Below are 24,450 nucleotides of genomic sequence, written 5' to 3' on the forward strand. Positions count from 1 at the left end.
TAGCTTATCCCATGATTCCATGTCAGAATCCATAGCAACATCCGAGTTTTTGCTTGTCTTGAGCATATGTGAAATATTCTAGTCGTAGTGGAAGCTTTCAGAGATACTTTCAAGCTGATTGTTAAAGCTTCTTTTAGATGAATTGTTCGAGTGTCATATTTTAGTGAGTCTAGCTAGAAAAGGCATTAGGTATTCAGGTGTATTCTGGTGAGGATTTATGAGTACGTTCGCCATTTGGCCATGCCTCTTTCCAGCAGCTAGCTCTGCATAACGTTACGGTGAGACCGAGTCTGGCCGGGTTCGTTTCCTTGGGTATATGCTGCCATTAATTTACACTGCAAAGGTAAGGAAGGCGTCCGAGTGGTCAATGCGAGTCCACAATTGCAACCAACCAAACCACACCTGCTGCTACTCCGTACGCGCACCGCTACCGGCGGTGCTGGCGCGGCTACGTCGCCGCGGCGCTGGACAGCGGCTGCGGTGCCCGGTGCCCCGGCTGTTATGGTCCTGAGGAGAGTACCAGCGAAGCAAGCCAAATCAGAGTGAGTTGAGCTAGCACATGAGCTGGAGATACGAATCTTGGGTCACGTTTACCTGTCCTGCGTGACATTGTTATGGGCGGTGGCCCATGTAAAGAATAGCTATATAAATCTGAATTCCCTTCCTCTCCTCTGTTCCTATTCGTGCTACCATTCTTATCGATTTAGAGAGCTAGGACCGTGACAATCGGTATCAGAGCCTCTTCCCCACAAATTCCACTCGAAATTTTTCCTCCGACGCCGCTGCGATCTGGCTCCTTCGCGCAAGCCGACGAAGTTGCAGCTTCAGATGGCGGCATCGTTCGAAGACATCGTGAAGAAGCTCGAGGGCTTCGAGACGATCATGCAGGAGACCTTGGATAAGGTCAGCGGCATGGAGGCATGGCAGTCCGTGACGGACACGTCCATGGGAGCGTTACTACTGACAAAGTTCGATGAGGCCGCTCTGCGACTCCGCCGCCTGGAAACAGCACCACTGCCGCAAACCCCGCCTCGACCTCCGCCTCCACCACCTTCGCGTTGGGTCGAACTCCTCCACCTCAACTTGGCTCCACCAGCGGTGACACGCCCACCTGCGTGGACGATGGAGCGGCCCAGCGGGCACCGTTCTGAAACTGGCCACCGGGATGTTGGCGGTGGGATCCTTGGCTCCCATCCGCCACACCCGGTCAAGGGTATGTCCTCTGGAAATCCCCAATTTCATTCGAGTCAGCACGGACCCAGACACGATTACTTGCCTCGTGCTCCTACTGTTCCTAAACTTGAGATCCCCAAATTTGACGGCGATAACTTGCGCCTCTGGCGTGATCGCTGTGAAATGTTTTTCGAGGTGTATTCGGTCGGGGATAATCTGAAGACTCGTTTCGCGGTGTTGAACTTAAAGGGCGTTGCTGCATCCTGGCTTCAGACTGTTGAGCGGCGCGGCCGCGTGCTGGATTGGGATGTACTCTGTCAGGCGGTGTTCGACAGATTTGATCGTGATCAGTACCAACTCCAGCTGCAGATTTGATCGTGATCAGTACCAACTCCAGCTGCGTCAATTGGATGCACTTTGTTAGACGGGATCTGTGACTGAATATCTTGAGAAATTTGAGCAACTCTCTTATGGGATTCTTCTCTACAATCCAGCCTACGATGACACTTATTTTGTGGTCCAATTTCTGGGTGGTCTGAAAGAGGAGATTCGCTCAGCCATATCTCTGCATCAACCCAAGGATGTGCCGTCAGCAAGCTCATTGGCTCTGCTCTAGGAAGAGGAATTGGAACATTCCGGTAGAAAGGTGACTTCTCGTGATGGGGGCAGTTTTTCATTTCAGCCTGCTGTTCAGACAAATAAGATCAAGACTACTTCTATAGATAAGTCTGTTGGAAACAAAGCTAAACCAGAGAAGCCTGCTTCTGATGAAATACTGAAAGCTCTCATGGCCTACCGCAAGAAGAACGGGTTGTGTTACAAGTGTGGCGAGAAGTGGGGCCACAACCATACATGTCCACCCCAAGTTCCATTGCATGTGATTGAAGAAGTGCTTGATGCCTTAGCACCAACATAGGACGATGACAGTGAAGGAGACTCTGAACCAGACACTGTTCTAGTTGTTTCTAACTCGAAGAACAATATGAAACGAAAGACTATGAGATTTCAGGGTCATGTGGGTGGCCAAGATGTCTTGATATTGGTGGATTCGAGTAGTGTAGCTACTTTCATCAGCAAAAGTTTGGCTGATCAGCTCCAATACACTACTCAAACCTACTAGGCATCTCAGTATGTTTCAGCAGATGGTAGCCCAATGGTTTGTGATAAAAGGATTGCTAATCTGCAGTGGCTAACTCAGAATCACACTTTCTCCTCTGATGTGGTCTTCAGTGTTATGACATGATTTTAGGAGAAGACTAGTTCGAAGAATGTAGCCCAATGTGGGTGCATTGGAAGAAAAAGATCTTGAAGATCACATATCAGGGCAAAAGAATCTGTCTGAAAGGGGTTCAACCCGAAATCTCCAAATGCTATTCCATAAGTGCAAGCAAGTTGAAAGGACTTTTAAGGAGAGGAGCTATGTCTCACTGTATTCAGATGAAATGCCGACCTTCTAGCTTACAAGAACCAGATTATGCCCAAGAGCTACATTTAGTAACCACTTCATCGATATTCCTGAAGTGCAGCAACTGTTAACTGAATTTGATCAGTTATTTCAGGAGCCAACCGTGCTACCACCTTCCAGAAACTGTGACCACCAGATTCCACTTATCCCAGGAGCTCAACCAGGTCATATAGATATGCACCTGCACAGAAAAGTGAAATTGAAAAACAGTTAGCTGAGATGTTAGCCAATGGCACAATCAGAGCTAGTTCCAGTCCCTATGCTTCTCTGGTGGTGTTAGTAAGAAAAAAGGACGGTACGTGGCGTTTTTGTGTTGTTTACAGACAATTGAACAACTTGACTGTCAAGAATAAGCACCCACTTCCTATTGTTGAAGAATTAATTAATGAACTTGCTGGAGCTCAGTGGTTTTCAAAACTGGATTTCAGGTCTGGTTACCACCAAATCAGAATGGCTAAAGGTCATGAGCACAAAACAAATTTTAGAACTCACAATGGTCTCTATGAGTTGATGGTGATGCCATTTGGGCTCACAAATGCCCCAGCCACTTTTCAGAGTGTCATGAACAACATTTTTGAGCCTCTTATGAGAAAAGGTGTACTGGTCTTTATGGATGACATCTTGGTATATTCTTCTTTGGATGCTCATGTACAACTGCTCAGACAAGTCTTTGATGTTATATTGACACATCAATTTCAAATCAAGCTGTCCAAGTGCTCCTTTGCTAAGCAAGAAATAGAGTACCTAGGCCACTGTATTTCTTCTCAGGGTGTGTCTACTGAACCATCTAAAGTTCTAGCTGTGCAGAAGTGACCAACTCCCTCCAATCTCAAAGAGCTCAGAGGTTTTCTTGGACTAGTTCATCAGGCACTATGGTATGATCAGTAAGCCACTCACGTTGCTAATGAAGAAGGGAACTCAATTCAGTTGGACACCTATCGCTGAGGAAGCTTTTCAGTTGCTTAAGTAGGCTATGGTGGCAGCTCGAGTATTGTAGATTCCCAATTTCAGTAAACCATTTGTTTTAGAAACTGATGCTAATGACCTTGGGTTGGGAGCAGTGCTGATGCAGGAAGGACACCCAGTTGCCTATCTCAGCAAACCCTTATGTCCCAGAAACCAGGCCCTCTCTACTTATGAAAAGGAATGCATGGCTATTTTGATGGCAGTGGAAAAATGGAGGCCCTATTTGCAACATCAGCACTTCACTATCAGAACTGATCACAAGAGCTTGTTGTATTTGACAGAACAAAGAGCTCACACCAAGTTACAATAGAACGCTTTGTTGAAATTAGTGGACTTGCAGTTCTCTATTGTGTACAAGAAGGACATCACTAATGCTGCTGCAGATGCTTTGTCTAGATGTCCAGTTGGGAAGACAATATTTGCCCTGTCAGTTTGCTCCCCTTCTTGGGTTGAGAATTTAATTCAAGGATATGAACAGGATACTGGTACTAAACAGTTGCTCTCTGAGCTGGCCTTATCAGGCAATAACAGTAAAGGCTATGTACTGGTGGATGGCATCATCAGGTACAAGGGCACAGTTTGGATTGGAAACAATCTCTTGGCCCAGCAACATGTAATCCAGGCATTACACAATAGTGGAATTGGGGGCCACTATGGTTTTTGTGGCACCTATCATAGAGTGGAGTCACTGTTCGCTGGCCTAAAATGAAGAAGACCATCAGAGATTATATTAAAGCTTGTACAATTTGCCAACAAGCCAAATCTGAGCATGTGAAACTTCGAGGTTTGCTAGAACCTCTTCCTGTTCCTGATAAGCCATGGACAATGGTCAGTATGGACTTTATCGAGGGTCTGCCTCTTTCCAACAAACACGATGTTATTTTGGTAGTGATTGACAAGCTCACCAAGTATGCACACTTTATGGCATTATCTCACCCCTTTACAGCTCTGCAAGTGGCTCAGATTTACATGAGTAATGTATATAAATTGCATGGTCTTCCAGAATCTATAATCTCTGATAGAGATAGAATTTTTACGAGTTCAGTTTGGCAGGAGCTGTTTAAATTAACTGACACATAGCTGCTGATGAGATCGTCCTACCACCTCCAAACTGATGGCCAAACTGAGCGTTTCAATCAATGTTTGGAGGCTTTCCTAAGGTGTACTGTGCACTCATGCCCTAAGCAATGGAGCAAATGGTTATCCCTAGCAGAGTTTTGGTACAATACTATGTATGAGTCTGCTCTGAGCCACACTCCTTTTGAGGTATTATATGGTCACCCACCTCGACACTTTGGCCATCGCAAACCTCAGTTCAAGCTCTGTGCCGAATTTGGAATAGTGGCTGAAAGACAGGGACTTACTCACTCGACTCATTCAGCAACAGCTTCTTAGGGCCCAACAACGCATGAAGGCACAGGCCGACAAAAATCGGTGAGAAAGGGAATTCCAAGTGGGCGATCTCGTGTACTTGAAACTTCAACCTTACATTCAAACTTCTGTGGCCACCAGAAGCAACCAGAAGCTATCGTTTCGGTTCTATGGTCCTTTTCCGATCTTGCAGCGGATTAGTCGTGTGGCGTATAAATTGGATCTGCCGGCCACCTGCAAAATTCACCCAGTTGTGCATGTGTCACAACTGAAGGGTCACATCGCTCCTCACATTCAGGTCAGCTCCGAGCACGACATTCCCTCTGATCCGATGCAAGAGGCAATTCCTGTAGCTGTTCTTGATCACAGGATGATATCACGTGGCTCATCAGTTCTGTCTGGTTACTTGGTCGGGCCTACCCACTTCACTGACTACCTGGAAGGAAGTTCACGATATTGGTCGCCGTTTTCCTGATGCTCAAGCTTGGGGACAAGCTAAATTTCAAGGAGGGGGAAGTGTTATGGTCCTGAGGAGCGTACCAGCGAAGCAAGCCAAATCAGAGTGAGTTGAGCTAGCGCGTGAGCTGGAGATACGAATCTTAGGTCAGGCGTGATATTGTCCTGGACCGTGGCCCATGTAAAGGATAGCTATATAAATTCTGTTGGGGAACGGTATCCGGTTATAGGCTATCTCCAGCGATATACTCCAAATTCCATCCCCTATTTCCATCCTCCATATCAACTTCATTCTCTATACCAAATTTAACTCCAACAACATCCTCTATTTCCATCCTCTATACTCCACAATCTTATTTTTCTATCATTTCTTCCAACGGCCGTTTCCCCCGAGCGCAACGCCCCGCAGCCCCTCCCGCGCCGCCCCTGCCCCGCCGCCCGCGCCCTACCCCTGCGCCGCCCCTGCCCCTGCCGCCCCACCCTCCGCCGCCCTCCGCGCCCGCCGCCCTCCGCCGCCCGCCGCCCTCCGCCGCCCTCCTCGCCCCGCCGCCCGCCGCGCCCCGCCGCCCTCCGCCGCCCTCCGCCCTGCGCCGCCCTCCGCGCCCCGCCGCCCTCCGCCCGCGCCCCGCCGCCCTCCGCCCTCCGCCGCGCCTCCACCCTCCGCGCCCCGCCGCCCTCCGCCGCCCCCCCCCCCCCCCGTCCCTCCCGCGCCCCCCCGGCCCGCGCGCGGGAGCCGCCTCGCGCCCCGCCCCGCAGCGCGTCGCCCCTCCCCGGCTGTTTCCTCCCGCGCGGAAGCGGCTGGTGGAGATCCGCTGGACTGCGACCGGGATGGAGGACGCGCTCGTGGCCTCCTTCTGTGCGGGACGGAGACCTCATGCCCCATTTTACCAGACGCGATGGAGGAGGCCGGTGGAGACAGCCTAAATAAATGAACTCTGAACTCGATCCTATATCCTTCTTCCTCTGAACCTATTCTTCCTTCTCTGAACTTCTGAATCCCCTTCCTCTGTTCCTATCCCAGCTACCATTCTTATCGATTCTGAGCGCTAGGACCGTGACACCAACCCCGACACGTCGAGCTCCCGCACGGTGCTCCGTGCCTCCACGGGATGGCGGAGCGGTTCGCACGCGCGCCGGCAGGGACGCGTACGCTCGGGCGTACGTCGGGGCGCGCCGCCCGTGGCTCAAGCCGTGCGGCGGCGACCGGCTGTGGCTCCGCCATCAAGCTCGCCCCGGACAACGGGAGGATAGCGACCTCGCGTGCCGGTGGGGCCACGCCTTCTGTTGGCGCTGGGCGGTGCGCCGCACTGGTCGGTGGGTTGCGTGGCGGCGGTGCGGTGGGCGCGCGACGTGGACGGGGCGAGCACTGACTGGCTGCTGCTGCACACGAAGAAGTGCCCGCGGGCCGTGGTGCCGGCGTGCTCGGGCGCCGACCGCTGCGATAACATGAAGAGCGCGAAGAGTCTATCCGTGAGGACGCCTTGAGATACAGAGAGTATCCGCGAAGAAGAGGCGGCCGTATTCGCTCAATCCGTCGGCGTTGGCAGGCGCCGGGCGGGAGGGGGCAGGAGGAGCCATGGCGATCGCGGCGGCGCGGGCATGCGGGACGGAGAAGAATGAGGCCGACGGAGAGAAGGGAAGACTGTAGTTAATACATTTTATAGAAAATCTCCTGATCTGATGACAACATTTACATATGACCCTCAAATGGATCGTGATTATTAATCACTATCGGAATATTTATATAAAAATCCCTGAAATGGATCGTGACCGTTGATCGCGATCGGGTTTAATGTAATAATTTCAGATCCGTGATCCGAAATTTTACAACAAACCACCTGATTCCAGGCCTCCAAAACCGCCCGCCCTGCTATCACCCACCGTGGTACACTTCGCGGCACCATCTGGCAGAAGGATGTGGGAGAAGGATGCGCCCAGCCGCGCGGAGAAGGTGTGATTCGTGCGCGCTGCCTGCCTGGAGAGGATGGCGGACATCCTCAGGCCACAGAGGCCGCGGTGGCGGACGGCGTCGACGTGCTCTCCGCCGGCTTCGAGGGCCGCGACGCCAGGCGTGCTTCGACCAGGGATGGCCTTTCTGCCGGCGCATGATGTGCCATGGTGAAGGGTGTCTTCCTCGAGTGGTCCGCTAGGGGAACAACGACTTGTGATTGGCGAACGGTGAGCCGAGGTCCGAGGATCACCACCGTGCATATACCCCGTCCAGTTCGTCCCCGGCAACGGCAAGGACGCCGCTGGCCCCTCGTTTACGGCATGAACTCTCGGAACCCAGACTTTGCACAGGCTATTGGCATGCAGCGGGCCTCGATGTCAGACTGGGTCAGGCCATTGGACACCATCTTTGAATTCGCGCTCGTCTGCGTCAGGTCAGATTAGGGTGAGGTGTCAGTGCAGTGAAGGGGAAATACAGAGTGCCATTTCATGCCAGATGTGGTGTTTGAATCATGAGCGCATTGAGTTCTACTTCTTCTCTTGATTATGATTACGATTGATTTGCTACGACTACAAATAAAATACTTCCGAGTCGGTTAGAAAACTACCCTGAACATTCTTTTACTGCAGATATGCACAACAATGGTTCTTCTTGGGATCAAAATTGCCAGCCAGCCACAGATTGAATTGAAGAACGAAATTGTAAATGAATTTTCAGTGATTCAAGCTACTTTTGCAATGAAAGTTCACAAAAGAGAGGATAAAGAAACACTATTTCCTTTTGTGGAAACTAAATTAACGAAGTTGATGCAGTTCAGGTGCATTTAGGATGTGTAGCCTCCCAATTTCGTTTGAGTTTTGTGAGAAAGTTCAGAGATATGCTTGTGATGTTCAGATTATGGGGGAGTTCAAATGTTCAGACATTGCAGAGTTCATACTTCAGACTTGAGATGTCCAGATAGTGTAGGGAGTTGAGATGTTGTTAGGGTTCAGATCTTCAGAGGCTTCATTTTCTTCTAATCTGAATTTCAGTAAGTCATGTTATTATAATTTTTTGCCATCTCGTCATTTTTATCTGCTCATTCTTGCAACAGCTTCAGATGCTACTATATCCTCTATGTTCTGTTACCTGCATCAGTTTCTGATGCTACTATACCTTGTATGCTGTCTTCAGGTTGGTTACTTGGTCCCCCGCTATATGTTTTGAACAATTCCAGTATCATCCTATTTTGTATACTTTACTACTGAGATTATCACTTTTTCAATATTGGTTTATTTGTTCTCTTTTCACTTGATATATATTACCGTGGCGATTGAATTTCATGACTGTGCTCAACACATCATTGACGATGCAAACGAGTACATCAAAATCATGATAGAGCCATAGGAGGAAGGTCAGGAAGGGAAGCAAGAATGAGAGACATTTTGGATAATGTGCTCCCATGTAATAGATAATTATAACGTATATTTGGATAGTAGTACTACCTCCATCCTAAATTACAATTCATTGGGACGGAGGGAATACTGCCTAATACATGAGTGTTTGTGTTCATTCATAACTACTTTTGCCATGAATTTTATCATGTATGGCGCAGGGGTCACACCAAATATTTTATCACATCATCAGTTCATTTCATTTCTCGTAGTTTTAGGATACGAGCCAAGGAGCGGCGGATCTATTTATCGCGCGCGAGGGGCCGCGGACGTGTCGCAGAAGGACGAAGTAGTTGCTGCAGGTGGGCCCGTGAGCACTGTTCATCTTCCTCCCCGATCTCGTGATGGTGTGCCGGGCCTAGGGGATGGGGCTGCTAGGGTTGTGGTGTCCGCCGGACTTTGAAGAGGGAGGAGGGGTGGTAGGGAAGACCGGCGCCAGCGGGTTGCAGGGTGGCAGCTTAACAATTGGTGAGTCAGAAACCGAGTGGGAAGTGTCAGGGATAGATCCTCTGGGTACCGCAAGAAAGCTACTCATAAGGAAAAAGAAGTCTGATTCCTACTAGGATTCCACTGTAGGACTCATACCTTGTAATACTACTAGGACTCCTATCTTGTAATCCTACTAGGAACCCCGTCCCCTGAGATATATAAAGGAGGGCAGGGATACATAGATAGGCCGAGAGAGAACCAACAGAGAGCAGCCAACAGATAACTCAATACCCAAGCGCAGGGCGCAATATACAACACCCTAAAATAGGACGTAGGGTATTACGCTACTCTAGCGGCCCGAACTTGTCTAAATTTATTCTTGTGTTCTTGCATTCACCTTCAAGTTCCAGATCCGTTGATCCCTCACCAAATAATCACTTAGCTTAGGGTATCCCTAGGTAGGCTGACGGTAAAAATACCGACAGCTGGCGCCCACCGTGGGGCCGATCATCGCGATCATTGAGCGAAATTGAGCGAATTTGAAGGACCTCTTCATCAACATCAATCCAGTCAAGGTGGTGGATTGCTACTTCGTACATATGCATCGGCGGATCGATTCATCGAGTTCGAGATCGAATCCTTCAACGAACGGCTACATCGACCTCGACGACTCGGCTCGACTTCACCTCGCGCTACAAAGTCGATGCGCCGCGACCGCCGACCTCGACGACCCGGTTCAACTTCGGCTTGTGCCGCAATGTCCGCGCGCAGCAACGACGAGTTCGACTACTTCAACTTCGCGAGGATGATCGGCGGCCCGCCGACGACTACATCAACTACTCGTCTCGACTTGAAAACTAGTCGGAATCGACTCCGACTAGTCGAGCTTCATCAACAAACTATCACAGCTCCATCAACGAGCTCCACGGTTTCGTCGACATTCGTCCACGAATCAAGCTAAGTGACTTATACCTTTTTCGACTTGTTCTTCACAAGACGGCTACCTATCTGTGTTCATCTTTCAATGGGCATAAAACCCTCTAGAGCTACACTTCGCCGACTACTTATCCGTGTACGTCTCTCGACGGGTATTGAAACCCTCCAGAGCTACACTTCGTCGACTACCTTTTGCGCACTGCGTATCCTCTTTGTCGCATGACGACTATTTTCTGCTTGTTGTCTCCTCCTAACGGTCGCTAATCTACTCGAGTAGCAAATGACTTAATCCGTGAAATCTCGAGTCTCCAGTCATGACCTAAGCGACCCGTCCTGTATGAGCGAAGGCAAGAGACCTAAGCGACTTATACATGCTATGGGCGAAGGCTAAACTGGGACCGGGTGAACGTAAAGGGTGGACTATTCGGAAGATTTAAATGGTCTAAAATAGAGCTCGACACAGCAATTTTTACACCAAATAAATTTTGGTGTCTTCACATTATTACTGAGTAATATTCGGTATCTTTACATTATGCTACATAATGTATGTATTGTCTTTTTCAGATCAAACTTCGGCAACAACCCTTCAGGCAGCATGGTGTGCCATTACAGTTCCGCTAGTTCCCAGGCTTAGGGGCTGGGCGATGCACACTACTCGACATGGCTCCTTCGGCTCTCCTGACTCGTAAGCTCGGGGGTTAGACGCCGCAAAACTACTCGAAGACGACTCATATGAAGACTGAGGGTGCAGAAGAAACTTTAAGTCACCGCGCGGTTAAATAAACCAGTGGGAGGCTCAATTTCACTATGCAGAAGGCGAATTGTTTTTCTCGGGATTTCAGAATAACACCAATACCACGATTCTTAGATCCTTTTTCCGAATCTAAGGGTTTTGGATTTAAGACTCGGGGGCTGCAGGATACGTGGCATCGACTACTTATTTTTCGAATATATACGAAGAGTAAGTAAGGAAGATTCAAAACTAATATGACCATCAGCCTGATTCTTCGATTCAACCTAAGGCTCGGGGGCTACTCCATATAGAGTGCAATTTTCCATCGCACCCTATACAAAAGAAGACTTGAAGCTATTCAGTGCATGAGCACCTCATAGCCTCGATGCAACCAAGGAAGTACTCGAAGAAGATCTTTAAGACGGAGTTTCAGAAGAAGCCGAAGACTACTTTAGAAGTACTCGAAATGCCTGCAGTACTCGGCTACGAAGAGTTCGGGGGATTGTTAGGGATAGATCCCCTGGGTACCATAAGGAAGCTGCTCGTAAGAAAAAAAGATACCTTGTATTCCTAGTAGGACTACTATCTTGTAATCCTACTAGGAACCCCGTCCCCTAAGATATATAAAGGAGGGTAGGGATACCTAGATAGGCAGAGAGAGAACCAACAGAGAGCAGCCAACAGACAACTCAATACCCAAGCGCAGAGCGCAATATACAACACCTGAAAATAGGACGTAGGGTATTACGCTACTCTAACGGTCTAAACCTGTCTAAATTTATATTTTGTGTCCTTACGTTCATCTTCAAATTTTAGATCCGACGATCCCTCACCAAATAATCATCTACGTTAGATAAGAATATCTGTAGTTAGACTGATGGTAAAAATACCAGACAGCAGTGCAGTTTTCTCGAACGGGAGCAGCACCGAGCGGTGGATCCGGCGGGGGAAGCCACTGGAGACGGGAAAGATGAAGGCGGTGGGGGCTAGAGGCGCGAGCGATAGCTCAGCTGGCACTTGCACAAGCGAGGAATAGACGCCCCCCTGTGCGCCGCTGATGATGATCCTTCGTGATCTGGCCCAGCCCATAGGGCAGGGTTTTGGAGGGTTTATAGGAGGCGTCTTGTAACGGGCCCGGGCCGTATGGACACAGGAGACACCAGGATGTCGGAACGGGCCCTGAACTGTTAGGCCCACTGTCTTAACAGCAGGCCGTAGAATTTTCCCCTGCTTCCCAAGATTTTTACCGGCTCTCTCGCGTCGGCCGGAGTCCCCAGAGTTCACCGAATACCCCAAACCCCTACGGAGCTCCCTCTCCGCCTCCACCCCATCGACCACCGAGCGGCGGCGGCGGCGGCATGGAGGCCGGCGGCGAGGAGTTCGCCATCGGCGTGGTGATCTCCGCGAAGACCACCCTCGGGGAGGAGTTCGAGGGCCAGATTGTCGCCTTCGACCGCCCATCCAACCTCCTCGTCATCCATATCCTTCCCAAATCGCTCGTGTTCCGCGCCCCCATCTGGTTGTTCATATTGCGCGAGTTGTTTGTTTTGTTTCCATGACGGCGTAGATCACAGGAGGGCGTGGGGAGGGCGGAGAGGGGGGAGCGGCGGAACGTGAGGGTGCTCAAGGCGAACTACATCCGGGAGTTCTCCGTGGTCAGCAAGGGTGACGACCCACTAGATCCTGCCGGCTGCACGCTCGACCTCGACGCGATTTATGCGCGGGAGGAGGCCGCGCTCAGGTGCGTCAATCACTGTGATTGCATAATATGCCGATTTGGGCTGCTTATATATAAGGGCTTATGTATAAGGCGTCAATCTTGGAGAAACAAGTATTAATTGGCAGTTAACTTTTTCGAATACTAGCTAGTGTAAATGTGAACTCGTGTCCAGAGCAAAGCAATGCAATCTAGACTCATCTTTCCATGTGTGGCCTAAATCCACTATTGCTGAAGCTGTGCCTCCCAGTTGGACCTGACTCTTTTAGCTGGTAAAAGTGATCAATTATTTCCATGTCGAAACATCAATACCAGTATAAACGCAAAATTTTATCAAAGTGAAGGGGAAGCGTACATGCCTGGAGATAGGAGGGCTGTTTGTCTTGGTTTGCAGATCCTGGCCTTCATCATTAGACCAAATGGCTGCGTCAAGATATGTCAACTAAGAAAATAAGGAAACATATTGAATATGCTGCTCTTAATTGTTATAGACACATGGTAGTAAAGATTTCAGTTTAATAAAAGATTTTATATCTTGTGAAAGATGCATACTTGTGAGCTTCACAATCTGGTCAGAGTTGTATTTCATTTGTTGGCAATTATAGTCAGGGCAGATCAAAACCTGGCCAACTGAAGGCTGTGGTGCAGAGTTTCCATCCATAAGAAGTGCCAAGGTCTGAAACACGGGCAATGTTCATTCCAGATTAGTGAAAAGATCGATGGATATGAATGTTGATGTCTACTTTTAGATGATAGTCATGCTGTGTATAGGAGTTTGGTATCGTTCTTTCGATTTGGAAGCTGGGGTTCCTAGTAGTGATGGTTTTTTCAAAGTTTATCTGGAAGTATTTTCGGGATGTAATAAATAAAGCATCTCCTGTGCTGTGACAGTTCTAGCGTTTATGTTGGTAGATCATGGATATTCAGATTCAATCAGAACTTTGTAGTTTCCTACCTTGGTAATGAAATTCGGGATACCCTGTTATGGAAAAAGAAAACTGGCCAACCTAACTAGCATAGCACAATGCATAGAATATTAAGCATTGAACATGGCCTTTTTTCATGTTTGTATCAATTAGGTGTGCATGGTTTGTTGTTTTGTTCTGCTTTGTTAGCATCTTCCTTGGAAGTACAAGCATGCAACATGTAACTGACCTGCAAAAAGAAATAAAGAAAAAGAAACTGCTAGGCTTGTATTTTCTGAGGAAGTGAGGTCTCTAAATTATATATTCACCTTTGTCCTGGTTTTACTGTGAGTATGTGATGCATATGCCCAGTGGACTATTAGATTTCAAACATTAGGTATGGTCTTAAGGGGCAATCAGGGTGACCATGAAGCAAGGCAAATTCTAGTTTAATGAAGATATTTTTAGTTTAAGTTTCTTCTGTCAGCATTTTTCTTCTGCTACCATCTTGATGGATGATGTTCAACTTGATACCCAAAATTAGGCTACTCAATTTGGGAAGTTGTCTGATCATTGGTTTTAATTGTAGAAGTTTCTCAGAGGTTAATGTTTTTGACTAACCATTTGTATGAACTGTGGGTTTATTGTTATATTTTATCAACATAAGAATTATCCTTTATGGCATTACTTTCTACTCAGCCAAATCACTTCTCACAGCACATGTGATGATTTGCAGGCAAGCTGAGATTGAAGCAGAGAGAATTGGTGTTGGTGTCACCCCAGAAGCTCAAAGTATATTCGATGCACTGTCCAAGACGTAAGTTAACCTCTACTTATCTTCTTTTGAGAATATTCTACACCAAATTTTAGGCCAGACATCATTGTTTATTCTCTACTCTGGTCAAATTTTCTTTATCATTTTTTAATGTTTCTCGCTGCAACTGTATTTTTGGTTTCTCTGTATGCATAATTGATAATGAACTCTTTGATACTTTTCCAAGTTTACATAGAACACATCCTCCATAAGTATAGTCTAAAAGCAACTGACTGGAACTTTACGAAAGTTATGGAAATTACCAGAATGAGTTTAAGACTAGGACAACTGGATCAATATCAAGTTATACCTTCGATAAATATTCAATTAAGGGCTTATGGCAAGGGATGCTGTTGATGCAAGGTCATGAAAATGTGAAAGTTCTCTATACACTTGGGGAGAATTCAGCACCTCCTACTTTCTTGTTATGGTTTGCTCTAGTTTATTAGAGCAAATTGATTCTCTACTTTCTTGTTATGGTTTGCTCTAGTTTATTAGAGCAAATTGATTCTCTTGTTGTGCCTTGCTCGTTATCTCTGTTAGGAGATTCTATTTGTGCATATGGCATGTGTGTACGGATAACAAATTATATTATTCCACTCCATCAGGCTTCCAGTTCAATGGGACAAGACTGACATTATTGTAATGAAGGAGGTCCGTGTTCGCAGTCCTTACCTGCCTGAAAATGTTAGCGGAGGAACAGCTGCAGCAAATGAACGTGTTAAGAAAGTGGTAAATACTTCACTCTTGTAGTCATTGTTCATACTTTTACACTATTGAAGCAGTGAAGGGACTAACAAGTTTTTTTATCACCATTCTGTTTTTGGGTGTGTTTATTTCTTGCAGATTGACTTTGAAAGGAAAAGATTGCATGCGCGTGTACCTGGCCAATTCTCTTAACTTACAAGGCTTAACTAATTTTTACATTAACCCCGTGTTGTATTTCTAATACTGCAGCCACTTTTCTTATTATCCTCAACGAACTTTTCTAAAAAATGTTTCAGCAAGATTCATTTTCATAATAATAACTACATATATGAGACTATGAGCGAGTTCTGTACTCCTTGATAGACGGCATGTGCGCTTTGAATGGATTATAGCGCATCGTATTGTACTGCTGTTTAATCGCTGGTCGTTAGGGAGAGTTGGACTGAAGCAGCACACTTGGAGAGCTGATGGGTGGTTGTAGCAAAAGAAGGGTGCTGCTCTGAAAATTCATCCACTAGAGTTTATTGTTTTATCTGGGTTGCCAGTAATTCTACTTTGCCCTGTCACAACAACGTTTTTTTGGTACGGAAATCAATTACCTCCCAGTTAAGAAAACATGGGCACAAGCATAGGAGTTCATTTAATATTTCCCAGTCACCAGTTTAGAGAAAGATCTGGTTGGCGATAATGTGACAGTGCCGGGGTTATTGTCTTGCTATTGTCCGTGCAAGTCCGCTCGCTCAGAGTTCACTGCAGCTTCAAAAGAAAAAAAAAATCACTGCCGGTCCTGCGCGTACGGGGGTTAAGATCCCGTTAGTTCTTTTTTTTTTGCGAAACCCGTTAATTCTTTTATTAAGCCGGATGTTGTTGTAACCGAGGTTGATTAGTGGGTTTACATGCTGGATTTGCTTTACGTCGTGAGATCGCACTATTTTCTTGCACAGATTCTGCAAAATCCCGTCTCGCGCTGGGTCTCGACCTCTACGATTGTTCATCAGTTCATGCGACAGACGCCGCCTTCGCCACCGTCTTCCTCGCTCCTTCTGTCTTTCAATACAGACACACTGCATGAGTGTGGAAAGATGTACGAGTACCGGTACAACTGCGCACCTTACGGATGGGAAGGAATCCACTGTCAGTGCTTTCAGCCTTCCGCTCCAGCGCTTTACCTGAATGACTGCTAGTCACGTGTACTACTTCCTCTATTTTTATGTACTATTAATTTTTAAGTTAAATTTGGTCAATTTGAACCAAATTTATAGAGAAAATAATAATATTTATAATATTAAATTTATTTAATTGAATCCACCATGAAGTATACGTTGATAGTGCATATATTGAATAGTATAATTGTTGCTGTATCTTCTATAGACTATAGGTTTGATCAAAATTAGCTAATTTTAATTTAAAATAAATAAATAGTACGGGTAAATGAAAGCTTAGGGGTAATAGTATCGAGCTGCCGATCAGGCTTTTTAGCGAGAAGCATGTCGGAGCGGCAGCGCTAATAAATGCAAAAACGTGGCAGTCGCCGCGCGTTTTGTCCCCGTCCGTGACTTCCTCAGGTGTCAAGTCACAAACCGTAATAACTGCACAAAATCTACTCGCGGATTCACGAACAATAAATATGCAAAGCCCGGCAGCACGAGTGAATCCATGTGTTGAGTCGTTGAGATACTATGCATTCATTTCAACCCTGGAAATTCCCATGCACTTGCAACCATCACATCTGGCCAGTGCTCCCACAGTCCCACATGCTTCCCTTGTACGCATGCGAGGACTTCTTCCCCCACCCACATGCCAATTGCTTCATCATGGATCGGTTAGCAAATCCCCAGACGGGCGAGGCCCATGCGTTCCCTCCTCGTGGCCGGCGAGAGCTCGAGATCTCCATGGCCATCAAGCACACCCTCCTTTTCCTAGTTTAATGCAAGGTCACAACGAACCACTTGCAGGTGCGGTACTAGAAGCTCCCTCCGATAAGTTACCGAGAAGAAACCAGTAGGATCCCTGGGTCACTACTCATTACGAACGAGCGGATAAACAAGTGGTGCTGGAAGATTGTCAGCGTGTGTGCGTGCGTGTGATCCTCGCTGGCTGCGTTGCGAGCCCTGCCGGCCCGTGACTAATCATTCTCGCCGGGGTAAGATCACACCAGCAGAAGAGGGCAAAAAACGCTGCGCTGCCGAAGCGCGAAGCGGAGAGGGGGCAGTGGAGCACAATGATAGGGAGCGGTACGGCAGCGCAGCTTTGCGTACAGGTCAAAAGCACCCCGCCACCCCCCTGCCTGCTCTGTGCTCTGTTCACCTCACCCCCTCGGAACGAGACACAGGCACAGAAAAGGCGAAAAAACACGCCTCCTCTGCCAGCGCCTACTCCTCCAGTCCTCCCTGCACTATCTTTTGAACGCGCAGCACAGTAACCGCCACAACAATTCCACGCAGCTCCGAGCTGAGCTCGCCCCGATGCAAAAGGGGTGCGCGCGCTCTGCTGAGTGCTCCCAGTGCCCAACAAACCCCCCGCTGCAACCACGCCATCAGCCAGCCGGTGAAAAGGTCGCCTCTTCCTTCACGCATAATCCACCGCCGCCACGTTCCCAACGCCCGGAGAAAACCCTGAACGCGCGCAGCGGACGACGCCACAGCGGAAAACGGGGACGGGAACGAGCGACCCTCAAAATGTGGTCAAATCCGCCGTGCGAAACGCGCCCGAGGATCCGAGGAAAAACTGGGCTCGTTCCTTCCGCGGCAGCGCGGCGTGGCGGGCTGCTGGGGAGTGGTGGCTTCGTGCCGTGCTGGCCGCCGAGGCGAGCGCGGAGGCGGCAGCCGGCAGGCCCACCCGACGCCCCCACCGCGCCGCGGAAGGGAGGGCAGGCAGGAGAGATTCGGACGGCTCGCTCGCGCACACACGCAAAACAACGCCCGCATAAATGCGGTTTTGGAGCCGTGCGGGGGCGGGGCGTGAACTCTGAACTGTCCTCCCGCAGCCGCAGCGGCAGAGGCCCGGGGAGGGCGGGGCGGCGACGAGTCGTCGACGACGACGACGCGGACGCGCACTGACAAAACAACCGCCCCCTCCCAGTCCCTGCGCTGGCCCCGCTGCAGCGCCCGAGCGCTCGCTTTTTTGACCGCGTCCGCCTCGCCCTCTGCTACCGCTACGGCTCTACCCCCTGTCGCCTCACCTCACCCTCCCTCCCTCTGATCCAGTGCCACCACTACAACACTCTACTCCTCCTCCACTGCTGCGCGCTACCACCACCACCACTCCCGCACGCACCACGCCACCGCTGCTGCTGCTCCTCGCGCTCGCATTGCGGCCTGCGAGGGGGGAAGGAAGGGAGCGGTGCCCCAGTGCGGCGTGCGTGTGATCTCGGAGGCGCAGCGGGATGGCAGGGGGAGGAGGCGGGGCGGCGCCGAAGCAGGACGACCTCACGCCGCACCCCGTCAAGGACCAGCTCCCGGGGGTCTCCTACTGCATCACCAGCCCTCCGCCGTGGCGTGAGTCTCCATCCACCCCCTCCCTCCCCCACCTCCGCTTCCTTCCCGGCTACCGGCGGGACGGGTGCTTTCCCGTTCGGTTGCCGCCTCCGCTGGCGCACGTCGCTGTTGGGGAGCAACGGACTCCGTGGCGCGGGGGAGCGCGCAATTTCGATGGGGTTTGTTCGGTCCCGGCCGGTAGGGAGGGTGGTTGCGATAGCGATGCCTGCGGTGCTGCCACGGACGTCGCAGTTCCGCGCGTCGTTGTCGAGGGTCCGTGGCGTCGGTGCGGTGTGGCCTTCACATATCGTCGAGTGGCGAGTGGGATTTGCGGGGGATTTGCGAGATCTGCCTGAGCTTTCCCCGTCTCAATCCCATCCTAATATACTTCTGAAAAGTTGTTCGCCTTTCCCATCCTAATATACTTTCTGCCTGAGCTTTCTGTTGTTGCTAGTTGCGTATATCCGCCAAATGGGCTTCCAAAGGAATCGTCAAATGAGGGTGTTTGTTGTTGCTCTTGATGCTCAAGTTGCGCACAGCTCCCGAATCTGCCATCCCGGTTTGTTGTCACATTGATTGATGGCCATGGTATATTCCTGGGATTGAGACTTCTCGGTTGTGTGGATGGAATATTCAGGAAACCTAGTGCTGGTTTAGAGTTCTATCGGGTAATTTTGGTGTTAATTAACTCTGGCGTTGACTCTTTTCAGTCCTAGGCACATGCCCCCCTGGCCTTTTTGGTTACTCAACTGTGGCTAATCCATTTTTAGTTTGTGCGTAATATATGGTACATGTACATCATTGAATTGGTATACACTATGACAGTGGCTACAAGCCAGCTCCCAACCTGACTTACCATATGGATATGTCGTTGTTACTTTAGAGTTGCATTGATTCTCTGTATTATTGAGTTGGGGCTTTCTGCCGTGTTGCATGAACTGACGCATTGGTCTATTCAGCATGCTAACGAACGTGTTGTCGTGATGTTGTTGCGGATGTAACGCTTGATTTGGCTGTGTTGCTGTAAAATCCCACTATCGCCTTTTATGCCGTGTAGTTTTATGGCATATTGCTACAATTTTGTATCTACTGGCTTGAGTTTGCCCCCTCCATGGCTGGAGGGAGTGAAAGACACCAGCATTTTGGAAAAAAAATGATCCATTTGCTGCATACCATAACATCCTTTGTATTTTTTAATTCACTGCTTTAACCTTGATGTCATATACTCTGTTGGATTAGCTTCATGCACTTTACAAACATAGTTGACCGTGGTATACCTATGATTCTGTCGTGCACATGCTTGTGCTATTCAATACGTTGATATGATATTATTTGAAGAACTTTTTGCTCTAACTTGATACTATGGGGTTGTCTGCATTGTAGCCGAGGCCATTCTTCTTGGGTTCCAGCATTATCTGGTCATGCTGGGTACCACTGTGATCATCCCAACAGCACTAGTTCCACAAATGGGAGGAAACAATGTGAGATTTCAAACTTAGTTATTCATGTTGCGGTGGTCTTAAGTTGTCAATCGAATACTAACAGTCCCTTCTTATGTTAGGAGGACAAAGCAGTGGTTATCCAGACATTGCTGTTCGTGGCAGGGATCAACACCCTCCTGCAGAGTTTCTTTGGTACCAGGCTGCCTGCAGTGATTGGCGGGTCATACACTTTTGTGCTGCCTACCATCTCAATCATCCTTGCTGGACGTTACGCCAATGAACCTAATCCACACACTGTATGTTAAAAGTACTACAATCTACTTGCTTTCTGAGCTTAGCTGTGTAGACCTGGACCTGATGTTTCCTGTTATTCCGTGAAGAAATTTCTCCGCATCATGCGTGGAACACAAGGTGCATTGATTGTTGCTTCAGCCTTACAGATTATAGTTGGCTTCAGTGGCCTTTGGCGTAATGTTGCCAGGTAGGAAGGTGTACAAATTAGTAATTGTATTTCTAATTTCAGTATCTGCTCCAGAGGTACTCAAGCAAGAAAGAATCTTGCAGGAGACATGTTACTCTTGTCTCACATGAGGTTGTATACTTGTATGTACTGGTTTTGTTTCAGGTATCTGAGTCCTCTTTCAGCTGCTCCTTTAGTGGCACTAGTTGGCTTTGGACTCTATGAGCTAGGTTTTCCCTCGGTAAGAATTGATAATTGTGTTTGCACTTACTATTAATTCAAGGATATGGCTTATGCTTGAACTATAAATACCCAGATTGCCAAGTGTGTTGAGATTGGTCTCCCTGAACTTATCCTACTGGTGATCTTTGCAATGGTATGATTGGATTTCTATACATGTGTCCATCACCCCCATTTTGCTAACTAGCACTTTTCGTGTCATCCAACAGCAATTTTCCTTTCTGTTCAATTTTTGCAGTACCTGCCACACACTGTACACATGCTGAAGTCTATCTTCGACCGGTTTGCTGTCCTGTTCACTATTCCCATAGTGTGGCTCTACGCATATCTTCTCACTGTTGGAGGAGCATACAGGAATGCACCACCAAAGACTCAATTCCATTGCCGCACTGACCGTTCTGGATTAATTGGTGGCGCACCCTGGTACTGTTTGCATTTCTGAAGATACAACTGTCCATTTTGTTACCATGCTTGCTGTCAAAATGTGTGATTAGTTCCCAACTTTTTCACAAATTAAATGACAGGATAAGAGTGCCATATCCCTTTCAGTGGGGCGCTCCAACTTTTGATGCGGGTGAAGCATTTGCTATGATGGCTGCATCATTTGTTGCTCTTGTGGAGGTTTGGCTCCATGCTCATAGGAGAATCCAATTTTCCTGCACATAATTGCAATATGTGGGTTTGTATAGTGATATAATAATGATCTCACTAACTGACTAACTCTTATGTCTGTAGTCTACTGGGGCGTTCATTGCTGTTTCTAGGTATGCTAGTGCCACACCAATCCCACCCTCTGTTCTTAGCCGTGGTATTGGCTGGCAGGTACATGTTATTTTTCTGTCTACCACATGTTCAAATTTTACTAGATAATTGTAAACTTGAACTCACTTAGACCATGTACTTGTTCATGCTTAGGGCATCGGTATTCTTCTGGATGGGCTATTTGGGACAGGAAATGGGTCTTCTGTATCAGTGTAAGGACCAGACAGTTCATTTTAAGTGATGCGTCTCATTTCCTTTTTTATACAACTATTCTCTTTTGGAATAAATCTAATTCGGTTTTGATACAACAATCATTTCCTTTTCTGCAGTGAAAATGCTGGTTTGCTAGCTTTGACACGTGTTGGTAGCCGAAGGGTAGTTCAGATATCAGCTGGTTTCATGATATTCTTTTCTATTCTGGGTAAGTTGCTTTTCATGAAACTAGTATTTGATTCTTTACTAGATCATTTGAGATAGCAAAGGCTTTTTTTAAAAAACCAACCTACACATATGATGGAACTTTGAAATTGGTCTGGTTTTGTTTGCCCCACAAGCCTGCTATGATATTAGTTATTGAATAGGGACCTTCCTTTTTTTTCTTTATGAGGTTGTTAAGATGTTGGTGGTGCATATTATATAGATAGTTGATTGTGTTCATTTGGAAGTTTCAAGACCAGGTATCCACATGAGATCTAGAACCAGGCCTGTCAATAGGAGATATCTTGCAGTAGTTTTCCGAAGAAACCGAACTGTGACGAACATATTTTCATAACCTAAGCTTCTACTTGACCCCAGAGTCGAAAGCTTGTGCTTAAATGTTTTCTTTAGATGAATTTAATGGACCATTGTTATTAAAAGACAATCGTCTTTGACTTTTATTTACTGTGATAGACCAGTCAGTAGCTTGTGTAGTGCTGACTTCTTAGATGACCTATAACACTATCTACAACTATAGAATGGGAATGGACCTGTCCGTGATAGGTCATGATTTCTCATTTTTAAATCTAGAAAGTGCGACTCTAACGGTAACTTGATGGAATATGATGGTCAATTGATATAGTTCTGAATCTGTGCGTGTTCTACTACAATGGACATCCATTTTAGTGAATGTAAAGCACAAGTATTAATAACAATTTATTGGACCCAAAAGAGAATTAAATCAAACTATTTTGAAAATGCAATGTGCAGTTTTTCTTAATTCATTCTCGTTCTGTGTGTGGTTCACTCAGTAATTGGCACCAATGATGTTTACAGTACTTCTACTTAACCTTTTCCTTTTTGAGGAATCTACTTAACCTAAATTGGCATTCAATGGAAATAACTAGCATCTGCATTTCGATCTTGCATGCTCTGGCCACTTCAGAACATCAATACTTACGTTGTACTATTGGGTCATTTTGACTACCCAGGCAAATTTGGAGCTGTGTTCGCATCAATACCTGCACCCATATTTGCAGCTCTGTACTGTATCTTCTTTGCTTATGCTGGTGAGTAGAAATCTCTGGCCTTACATTTTTTAGTCTTATTTTAAATTATAATGATTGGTGCATCACATATATGTGTATTTGTGATCAACTGTGCTGGTACTCTGCCAACAGGTTCTGCTGGGCTTGGCTTCCTTCAGTTCTGTAATCTCAACAGCTTTAGGACCAAGTTCATCCTTGGGTTCTCAGTTTTCATGGGCTTTTCGGTTCCTCAATACTTCAACGAGTACACATCTGTTGCTGGTTATGGTCCTGTTCACACACATTCAAGATGGGTATGCAACAGCACAGCCTTTTACATATCCTAACTGTTATATGGAGGGGAACTGATCATTGTCTCGTCTAACCTTACAGTTCAATGACATGATAAATGTGTTATTCTCGTCCAAGGCGTTTGTTGCTGGCTTTGTTGCATATCTACTGGACAACACTATTCATAGGCATGAAAGTTCTGTCAGAAAAGACCGAGGATACCATTGGTGGGATAAATTCCGTTCATACAGGACTGACACAAGAAGTGAGGAGTTCTACTCCCTGCCATTCAACCTGAACAAGTTCTTCCCATCAGTCTGAGCTTGCTGTGGTTAATGACAGATACTCTGTTACTCCGAACTGTCTACCCCCCTATTCTCTGGCAGTGGCACTGTTGATCTGGATTGTCTTGGTATATGGAAATGTTATGCCCCTAAAAGATGCAAAATCCTACAGTGGTGCACTGCAATTGCCTTCGTTATGTCAAGTTGCTGTTGTATATTTCATACTCTATTTTGGTGCCAAAAGTAGGAAATTTTGGTTACCCGTTTGCGGTTGAGAATGCCCTGTTAGAGTGTTAGCCCGTTCATCATATATGTTATTGTAAATTCTCATCCACAAACGGGATCAATGACAGTGCCATTGTAGTGCACTATGCTAATATTGTAGGAATCCACCACTGAGTCTTCGGCAATGTTAACTTTGGTGGTTACTGGTCTTTGTTACGTAGCAACTGGTTCCAGCGTAGCCTTGTCCTGTGGAGTTGTGATTGGGTTTTATTCGAGGAACCAAATTCTGTGTGTTGTTTCTTCTCAATCTGTTCTGTCTTAGCAGTTGTTGATGATTCAGTGAATGTGAATAGGGGTAAGCTTTTATTCTGTCGAAGGGTTCTTTTTTTTCTTTCTGAAAAATTGACTTTCTACCAAGTGAATTGCGATTTTGGTTGTTCTAGTGCGCGCAGTGTAAAAACAGGGGGGAACACAACCCTGAGTTGGACTCCTGGACTAGGGGAATTAGATGTCACCGTGGGCGACATCATTCATCTTCTTCACCTTAAGAATGTCTCCGCCGGCCCACCAACCAAGCATCATCTTCCTCGCCCCTGCGCCCACCAACCAAGCATCATCTTCCTCGCCCCTGCGCCGCCGTCCTCCTTGGCTCCGCCGCCCGCCCTAGCAAGTTCAAGTCTTTGCCCCCATGCCGTTTTCCTCCGATAGCTCCCGCCGCAGGATTCGCCGCCGCCGCCCTAACCCGGCTCCGTCGAGGCTCTTGCCCTG

At 47.5% G+C, this 24,450-nt stretch overlaps 3 protein-coding genes across 3 annotated transcripts; all 3 read left to right on the top strand.

The window, feature by feature from the left end:
* The first annotated feature begins 159 nt into the window (after nucleotides 1-159).
* LOC112881451 lies at nucleotides 160-8,828 on the top strand. The gene is made up of 2 exons (XM_025946180.1): nucleotides 160-1,213; nucleotides 8,012-8,828. The coding sequence occupies exons 1-2, from the start codon at nucleotides 829-831 to the stop codon at nucleotides 8,065-8,067; spliced, it is 441 nt and encodes a 146-aa protein (XP_025801965.1). The 5' UTR covers nucleotides 160-828; the 3' UTR covers nucleotides 8,068-8,828.
* Nucleotides 8,829-12,152: 3,324 nt separating this feature from the next.
* On the top strand, nucleotides 12,153-15,394 carry LOC112877366 (protein LSM12 homolog B). The gene is made up of 5 exons (XM_025941696.1): nucleotides 12,153-12,392; nucleotides 12,486-12,654; nucleotides 14,272-14,352; nucleotides 14,958-15,081; nucleotides 15,196-15,394. Exons 1-5 carry the CDS (start codon nucleotides 12,272-12,274, stop codon nucleotides 15,247-15,249), a joined length of 549 nt encoding a protein of 182 aa, XP_025797481.1. The 5' UTR covers nucleotides 12,153-12,271; the 3' UTR covers nucleotides 15,250-15,394.
* A 2,870-nt stretch (nucleotides 15,395-18,264) lies between these two features.
* On the top strand, nucleotides 18,265-23,989 carry LOC112878962 (nucleobase-ascorbate transporter 6-like). Its single transcript, XM_025943247.1, has 14 exons — nucleotides 18,265-18,554; nucleotides 19,917-20,014; nucleotides 20,095-20,271; nucleotides 20,356-20,456; nucleotides 20,601-20,676; nucleotides 20,752-20,811; nucleotides 20,914-21,098; nucleotides 21,200-21,296; nucleotides 21,411-21,497; nucleotides 21,591-21,649; nucleotides 21,767-21,858; nucleotides 22,847-22,924; nucleotides 23,036-23,196; nucleotides 23,276-23,989. The coding sequence occupies exons 1-14, from the start codon at nucleotides 18,443-18,445 to the stop codon at nucleotides 23,492-23,494; spliced, it is 1,602 nt and encodes a 533-aa protein (XP_025799032.1). The 5' UTR covers nucleotides 18,265-18,442; the 3' UTR covers nucleotides 23,495-23,989.
* The last annotated feature ends 461 nt before the right edge of the window (nucleotides 23,990-24,450 follow it).

This window comes from Panicum hallii, chromosome 1, assembly GCF_002211085.1.
Source record: "Panicum hallii strain FIL2 chromosome 1, PHallii_v3.1, whole genome shotgun sequence".
In the NCBI taxonomy this organism is placed as follows: Eukaryota; Viridiplantae; Streptophyta; class Magnoliopsida; order Poales; family Poaceae; genus Panicum; species Panicum hallii.

Coding starts and splice junctions, on each gene's coding strand:
- LOC112881451 (XM_025946180.1), top strand. CDS start 829: ATGGCGGCATCGTTCGAAGACATCGTGAAGAAGCTCGAGGGCTTCGAG. Junction 1,214..8,011: donor TCCGCCACACCCGGTCAAGG/GTATGTCCTCTG, acceptor CTTTTACTGCAG/ATATGCACAACAATGGTTCT.
- LOC112877366 (XM_025941696.1), top strand. CDS start 12,272: ATGGAGGCCGGCGGCGAGGAGTTCGCCATCGGCGTGGTGATCTCCGCG. Junction 12,393..12,485: donor ATCCAACCTCCTCGTCATCC/ATATCCTTCCCA, acceptor GGCGTAGATCAC/AGGAGGGCGTGGGGAGGGCG. Junction 12,655..14,271: donor CGGGAGGAGGCCGCGCTCAG/GTGCGTCAATCA, acceptor GATGATTTGCAG/GCAAGCTGAGATTGAAGCAG.
- LOC112878962 (XM_025943247.1), top strand. CDS start 18,443: ATGGCAGGGGGAGGAGGCGGGGCGGCGCCGAAGCAGGACGACCTCACG. Junction 21,650..21,766: donor AATGGGTCTTCTGTATCAGT/GTAAGGACCAGA, acceptor CCTTTTCTGCAG/TGAAAATGCTGGTTTGCTAG. Junction 23,197..23,275: donor TTCACACACATTCAAGATGG/GTATGCAACAGC, acceptor CTAACCTTACAG/TTCAATGACATGATAAATGT.